Source organism: Agelaius phoeniceus, chromosome 3 (genome assembly GCF_051311805.1).
Source record: "Agelaius phoeniceus isolate bAgePho1 chromosome 3, bAgePho1.hap1, whole genome shotgun sequence".
In the NCBI taxonomy this organism is placed as follows: Eukaryota; Metazoa; Chordata; class Aves; order Passeriformes; family Icteridae; genus Agelaius; species Agelaius phoeniceus.
The window spans coordinates 92,099,944-92,107,970 of record NC_135267.1 but is presented as its reverse complement, the minus strand read 5'-3'; the positions used below and the strand labels follow the sequence as shown (position 1 = coordinate 92,107,970).

Here is an 8,027-nt window from a genome sequence, read left to right as displayed (position 1 = left end):
GAGATCTTCAAGCTGAACCTATAAGTGTACCAGTACGTTTATTTCACTACCAGGTGTCTGAAACTTTTGAGACTGGACTCTTTCAGTATTCATGTAGCTATCTTTATTGCATGGTAAGACAGCTTGACAAAGCAAAGTCCAAAAACTGGTGTAACTGATGTTATAATAATGGTGCACTCTGCTGCCTACAGTGATGCTACTGTTATGGAATAAATCCACTTTAAATGCTCCTGAGAGACAAGCCCTTTGTCCTAGCACCAGAGGTGGTATATTATTTACTAATGTACCAGGATTTGGAAAAGTATAGGACAGAAACAGGTTCCCAGTATGCTATAATAATGTTTTTTTTTTTTTTGCTTTTAGTGTTTTGGAAACTAGCAGCATCCTTCCACTAAGGAATGTGGTGCATAGCTCACAAACTATTTGTCCTGTCCTCTCTCTAACATTGTTTAAGTTGGGGGAGAGATGGAAGGAAAAGCTTAACTTTCTCCAACTGTTTATTAACTCCTGCAAGACAAGAAAAGCTACAACCATATGTTAAAATATTGTATTTCTCTGTTTACATTGGTGTTTTAGAATACATAAGGCAACAGATTTAAAAACATTTTCTCCAAGAAATCCGATCTGAACAACGAACCCTGTGATCACAGGGAACAGATTTAAGTGCAAAGTGGTACATGCAGGAGATCTTCAGTGGAGTGCTGAGAGTCCCATGAAGTGTGGTTCATTTATTTTTGTTTCTTTGGCTGTGAGGCAATGAACAGTGCTACCAGGCAGTAGATAGTCCCTCCTATTGTCAGAGCCATTGTGGTCCGATAGAGCAGCCTGTCTGGATATCCTAGCTTCAGGTGTACTGGCAGTCCATCTGATTTCTGTGGGAAGAGTTCAAGGAGAAAACAAGCAAAAAAGAAATTAACACCCATACTGAGGTCACTAAGGAATAAGCTACCTGGGGTAAATTAAGAGACTTCCGAGAGGGAAGCCTCCTGACAAATAGGCTCACTACAACAAAGTGTATTTTGTCTAGCAAGACAAATGCAAGGCAAGTTAATTTTGTTAGCCAAAGCTGTTAAGTGCAAGCAGAAAGAATGTATCTTGAAATGTTTCTCAAGAGGACCTGGATGGGAGAAGTGTCGCTAACAACAGAATGTGAAAAGATATGTATAAAAAATTATTCACCGAGTCAGACTGACACATTCCAAATGGAAGTGGCATGTAAGAGAGAAAAGGGAACATTATATAAAGCACATTCTTGAGGCTTAAACAAAAGCTTAACTAATTTAAGAAAAGTCCTACGTTTAGAAATTGCATAGCTAACAAACTGGCTTTGAAAACTTTACTGTGCTGCTCTTATAGTGCACTATAAACAGCTTCAGCAGCATTCAAATTATTATACACAAAACAGTAATGATTTGCTTTGCTCTTCCACATCTGCTTTAAGGCAGTCATGGATTCCCAGAGAGAAAATACTTCCAGTAGTCAAATGGTACAACAACCAATGTTGCTGCATTTATCCACTTTCTGTATTTATCTGCTATTCAAGTCATATTATATACTTTGTAGTATAGTACAAGTACACGTGTTATACTGTACTTGACAGTTTCTTGAATAGACTTTACAGAATTCAGGTATTGTAGAATGGCAAAAGTAGTTAGCTACGTTAAAATAAGGACAGAAATGTCCCACTCTCCAGTGTTGTCATTACCTGAAAAACTTTCTGTAGGTCTGGCACCTTGTTTTTACCCAAGAAAGGATCAGCTGCTGGTAAACCTGGAGCAGGTTTACTTGTCCCAAAAATCAGATGTGGGTAATCAGTGGGAGCTAATGGTTTGAGTCCCTGCATAAATAGAGATTAAAATATCAAGGTATATCACACTTGTAAATGTACCAATTGTTACATTAGGCAGGCACACTGCCAGACATTACAAGGATACATTACAAAGAGTATTTATCTGGTATGAAGACTTGTGACAAATATGTTTTTGTCCCACTGATATCTTGGTGACAACTTGGGGTCAGAGCTTAGCAAGGAAAATAGCAGCCTCCTTTCCAATCTCCTCATGGCATGAATTTATAGCTGTTATTTTTCTGTGCTGGTACTTGGTCCAAATTACTGCTTCTGTTTTACACAGAGACTATCTAGGACTCTCTCTGAGAAGTAGGATTAGGATCAAGGATCCCTGATGCTAAGGTCAGAGTGAGGAATGAGCTCTACCTCCTGAATGCTGCAAGCATTAGCCATAAATAACTGGGCCTTAAATAATTTGGATGTATAGTTTGGGGATTCAAAAAAATAAAAGTATGAGGAACATTTGGGTCATACAGAAGTGTAAATATAAGTGTAAATATGAAGGTGCTCAAGGCCCTTCAGAGGCTCTGATATAGTAGATATTTTATGCAGGTGTAACTACATCCTATAGTTCAGATGTTGCTGCAACTTCCCACACCCCAATGTATGCCCCATGAGAAGCACAGCTCAACTTCCTTTTGGTTCACAAGGTTGAAGTCTGCATTTGCCATACCTAGAAACTACATAATTCAGTTCTGTGATTAAGGGCACAAGGTCACAGCCAATATGAGGTGATCTCCTTGTCTTTTTTACTGTAGTTAAATTAAAATTATGTCTGGACACACAGCAGTGATGTTTCACATTGTGGCTCTCAAAACAGCTGAATTTTTTTTCCTAACTTGCCACAGAAATTAAAAGCGTTGTACAGTCAGTTCAATGCAACAGGTTTTATTACAAACAGAAGCAGCCACTGAAATTCTGGTTTCTGTTCAAAGGACTAGTTGATGCATTTTATATTGAAGAGAACTGTCTGACAATATTTGGAGCTGGAAGCAGACTGGCACTCTTTCTTTTGAGCCAGCCATAGACCAGACATGTGTTTTCCTTATGCAAATTCTCTGCTGCAACAGGCATCTTCAGCAGAAAAACCAGGTTTCTCAGCCTCCCAAAATAGGCTATGGAATGGTCATCAGTGCTATACCCTGAAGACGTGGGTTCAGCTTCCCACTCTTCTAGTGCCTGACTCAATGTTAGAATTCACTTGTGACCTTTCTGGTTATGTTTTGAAAGGCAGCAGCAAAACTGAATTTCTTTCTTCCCACTGAGGAGGCTTGCACAGAAGGCAAGCACTGAATTATTCAAGACCAGTGACCAGTTCTGGCCACAGTGCTATGAAGGAAGCATCTAGGGAACTACTAATGATATATTCAAGGCTACGTACCAGCTACATCAGAGGCCTTGAGGAAAGCAATTTTGGACAAGTATTTTTGTCTATAGGGACTTTAAGTACTTTATTAGATTTGTCTTTAACAAGTTGGTGATTTGACAGAAATAACTATAGAACAGATGTTTATACTAAAAGTGCAGGTGACTTCTTCTCCAAACCTTTTCTTGCCTTCTCGATTGTTAGTATCACAGCAAATGTGAAAATGCACATCCTTCCTGTGCCTTAAAGTTTCCAGTTCTGAATCTCCCTTTTGCCTTCCTGAAAGCCCACTATTTTCAGGAGCAGTGCCCTCTAATAACTTCAATAGTTAGTACATCAACAACTGTAGGTTATTGCATACTTTTTCAGCCTTTAGAAATACATTCCTGTTCAGGGGTTTTAAGAGCCCCTTCTGCAGGAGCCATAGCAGAGTCAGACCTGACTCAAGTGACAAACTTCATTATGAAATCAAATGGAACCAGTTCAGAAAACTCACATAGCCATCAATGTACTGGTGTAAATTAGTTCCAAAGCAGCATGGTGCCACTTCAGGACATCACATAGCAATTTAAATAAAAAACATTGATGTTGTTCACTGGCTTCAGGAAAGAGTACAACAAAACACATGCTGCAGAAGGGAGACAGTTCAGTTTGCTTAACCCAGACACTGCATTAAGGTTCCTCACCAATGTAAAATTTCACTTGAATTCCACATGAATTGAGTCTTGGCCAACCTCAACCAAGCCCAGTTAAATCAGTGCAAATGGGGGGCTGTTCCACCTTGTTACTTGCCTGTGGTTATTGAGAGAAAAGTGGCAAGTGCTTCATCTGACACCCAGTTTACTAAGCTTAGCATGGCTGAGGAGAAATCCACAATGTAATGTAAAGGCTGAATTTCACTGCAGAAAATGTTTAAGTAAGAGCTGGCACACCTTAAATGACCCTTGGTCACTGTATTTAACATTACTAAAACCATGGGTTTATTTAATGACTGGTACCAGTGTCTCACTACACTTAGGATAGTGCTGAGGAATTAATGCCTCTACACATTTGACCTATGCTTCATTTAAAAAAAAAGTTAATAATTAATAATTCCTCTTCTGATATTAAGGTGTTAATCTTTTATTTTTAATCAGTATAACATGATTTTTTTTCCAAGTCTTGGACAAAGTACAGCAGATGTAGTTATGCAGAAGAGTCAACATCAGCTGATTTCATCAGCATGCCACAGCAATGACTTTTTCAAAGTCCTGAAAGTTCTCAATGAAAGGTCAAGACACGTAGGTAATCCAAAAGAGCAAGCAGAGTTCTCTGCCTACCCTTCTGTAGAGTGTGTTTGTTTTCCTGTCAGTGTGAAGATCTCAGGACCCAATGTGTCTGTTGGTTGGCCATCAGGCTCAAAGTTAAAACAAATTTACACCTTGCTAGTATGAATCTGTAAGTTAGATTTACATTTTCCTCACAGCAAAAAAACAGTTAAGGATTTGGAGCATAATTTGATGGAGATAGCACCACTCTTAAATTTTTAAATGTAAGGGGAGTTGCTCAAACAGATCCAAGAATGAGAAAGGAGAGGAAAACAGAAGTAAGGACCAAAGGGGAATGGGGAAGTTACTCTGAGAATCAGGGTTTCAGAACATGCATTGAAATAACTTCTGTGAACCTACTGAACCTAGACACTTCTAAACTAAGTAGCAGGTCCTTCACAGTGGAATACACCTCACTGCCTTAAGTTAAATATATCTGTTATGACTAACACAAGGCTCTTAGGTAAAACCACTCGAGTCTTTGTTTGCACTGGGATGACAATCCAAGGACAGTGATTTTGTGTACCTATTAAGTATTATTATTATTATTATTAGGGCAGAAAAGGTTACATATTATAGATTCTAAGCAATTCATATTAGCTAAAATCAAAATATCTGTGGCTCCTGGAGGATTTAAATAGCTACAAGCAAAATAAGTTGCATGAAGTGAAAATACTGTAGTACAAATAAACTCCTGCTAGTAAATTTTTTTCCTGCTCAGTAGAAGAATTAGGGAAAAGTTCATGTACTTGTCCTCATCTGACACTATGTGAAACTGGTCCCAGTGACTGTACTTTAAACATAAGCTAACTCTTCAATATTTTTTATTGAATTTGTAATGGTTATGGCAGTCATTATCCTCCTAAATATGAATACTTTTGAAACTATTTCACTCCTCAATTAGCTAAGGAAGTTCCCATTTATTCAAACAAGATAAAGTCCCAGTACATCCCAAAGATAAATTGTTCAGACTACTTTATACAACTTTGTTAAATGCAAAATTAAGTCTTCTAAGCATACTTAGTCTGAGATGGAAAGAACAATACAGATTTCAAACTTGAGAGATTTTTTTTGTTAGAATAAGCTGTTAGTTATGTTATTGTCAGCAAAATAATTTCTGAAGTCCACTTAGACTGATATTTTGCAAACCCACAGTAAGCTTAAACCTGCAGCAAAACAGTATTCTATTGGGAAGCACCAGAATGTAACAGCACAGAACAAAGAGAATTAGTGTATATTTTACCAAGGAGAATTTGAATGGTAGGATGTCTTCACTTTTCCAGAAACATCAAAATAAATAGAAGCATAAAAAGCAAACCGCTTTACATGTGGAACTATAGTTTTAATAAATGGAGCAATGAAATCAATAGGAAAAAATTTTACTTTGTTTTGAACTTAACACCTTAACACTCATGGGATTACTCTTATATTTCAATTGCTATTTATTGAAAACATTTTAGCAGACTGATGCATCTAAATGTGTGACCTGGGAATTCAGTCAAGCTTAAGGGGAAAAAAAGGAAATTCTACTAAAAAGCTGGCCTAATAGCATTAAAAAAAGGATTGAAAGTAACTTCCAAAATGAAGGAGGTTCTTTACTGTTTAGGCTTGAAGTCCTTCCCCATTCCTCCCGCAAGCCCTTGCTCTCCACTATGTAAATGAAGTATCAATGTTTATTCTCCAAACATAACTTTGTCTAGAGAGGTAAGAAGTGCCCCAATCACTGCAGTAGTGCTGGATATATTGCTACTGTGTAAGTGCTGTACATACTAGAATATTATTTATTCTGCTGTATTTCCTTCTTGCACCCCTGGCCCCCAGTAGCTATCCAGGAGCCTTCCAAAGTGATGGGGAAAGACAAGGACAAAAAACCTTCTGGGGACAGAAACTGCCATATCAGAAACTCTGTTACCTCGGTGTTTATTTAAGATCCTAGGGTAATTCAGGATGGAAAGGCCCTCTAATGCTCCTCAGTCCAGAGCAAGGTGACAGCAGGTTGCTGTGGGTTTTGTCTGGCCTGAGGACGAGGGCAAAGCCTCCCTCTATGGGCAGCTGCTCCACTGCCTGACTCTTCCCACCATGATAATGTCTTTCCTTCTGTCCAGCCTGAACCCCTCTCCTTGCAGTTTTTGCCTGGTGTCTTTTGCCTTCCCACCATGGACCCCTGTGCAGAGCCTGGCTCCATCCTGCTAACCTCGGCTGGCTGCTGACCTCTGCTGAACTCACTCCAGTTGCCATTCCCAGGGCAGGAGGCCCAGAGCTGGACACAGCACCTGGATGTGATCCAGTAAGTGTTGAGCAGAGGACAGTGATGCTTTCTCAGTCACAGCTCACAGGGTGATACAGCCAGGACGCTGCTGGCTTCTGCCTGGCAGCACCTCCAGAGCTCCACCACAAAGCCCCTCAGCTGCCACCCCATAACCATGCAAGGGCTCTACCTAACCCCAAACCGTAACCCTAAACCCTAACCCGTAAAATGAAGAAAAAAAAGAAAGGTCATGAGTCGCTGTCCCCGGAGGTGTTTAAGGAGAGCCTGGACGTGGCACTCGATGCCATGGTCCAGCTGACACGGAGGTGCTCGGTCACAGGCTGGACTCCATGCTCCCGGAGGTCTTTCCAACCTAACTGATTCTGTGATCCGGTGATTTTAAAACCCCGCCAGGCACCGCTCAGCTCTGGAGCAGTCCTCTCTGACGAAAGCGCCTTAATTCCTTGCCATAACCCTCAGTACATCCCAAAGCCGACTGCAGGGCTGCGGGGCAGAGCGCGCCTCCGGTCTCGCCCAAGGTCACGCGCGGGGCCGGGTACGTTCGGCGCCCGCGGGGGCGGCCGAGCCCGGCCCGGCCCGGCTCAGCCAAGGCCCGCGGTGCCGCAGCCCCGGCCCGGGTGCGGGTGTTACCTGTGGGCTGTAGGCGGCGGCCGACGTGGCCGCGGCGAGGCGCTGCGTGAAGCCGCTGAACTTGTAGTACATGGCGGGCCGGGCCGGGCACCGGCTGCGACGGCTCGGCCGAAAGGACCCGCCCCGCCCCGCGCCGGCTTTTCTGCGGCGCCGTAACGCCCAAAGGCCCCGCCGGCTCGCAGAGACGCCTGCGCGGGAGGGCGCGGAAAGAATGAGACTGAAAACAGAAAGTCCGGGAAAATACAGTAGCCTGCGCCGAAGCAGTGCGAGCGCGCCTCTCCCGAGCACGGCCGCCGCTCGCGGAAAAACGAGGCCGGCGGCAATTTCCAGTCAGGCAGGGAAGCCGAGCCCCCGGAGCGGCAACGGCAGGGACCGGGGAGGGGGGGGGGGCGGGACGGGAGTCCTGAGTGGGCGGTGCGGAGGGGGCGTGGTTAGCGGCAGCCAATCGGCGCAGGCGGGAGGCGAGGCTCCGCCCACAGCGGGTGCCGGGGCGGGGCTGCGGCCCCCACACGGCCCCGCCCCGCCCGTGCGCACCGCCCGCTGCTGCCCGCGGGGTGAGGGCAGCGCTGGGCTGGGGACGTCGCTCTGCTGGGTCTTTCTCAACGG

The 8,027-nt window shown here is 43.3% G+C and overlaps 1 protein-coding gene across 1 annotated transcript; it reads right to left on the bottom strand.

Moving 5' to 3' along the window:
* Positions 1-479: 479 nt before the first annotated feature.
* COX7A2L (cytochrome c oxidase subunit 7A2 like) lies at positions 480-7,805 on the bottom strand. The gene is made up of 3 exons (XM_054629241.2): positions 7,422-7,805; positions 1,706-1,837; positions 480-872 (listed from the first exon to the last, which is right to left on the bottom strand). The coding sequence occupies exons 1-3, from the start codon at positions 7,491-7,493 to the stop codon at positions 729-731; spliced, it is 348 nt and encodes a 115-aa protein (XP_054485216.1). The 5' UTR covers positions 7,494-7,805; the 3' UTR covers positions 480-728.
* Positions 7,806-8,027: the final 222 nt, after the last annotated feature.

Coding starts and splice junctions, on each gene's coding strand:
- COX7A2L (XM_054629241.2), bottom strand. CDS start 7,493: ATGTACTACAAGTTCAGCGGCTTCACGCAGCGCCTCGCCGCGGCCACG. Junction 1,838..7,421: donor CCGCCGCCTACAGCCCACAG/GTAACACCCGCA, acceptor CTATTTATGCAG/GGACTCAAACCATTAGCTCC. Junction 873..1,705: donor ACCTACAGAAAGTTTTTCAG/GTAATGACAACA, acceptor CTCTTCCCACAG/AAATCAGATGGACTGCCAGT.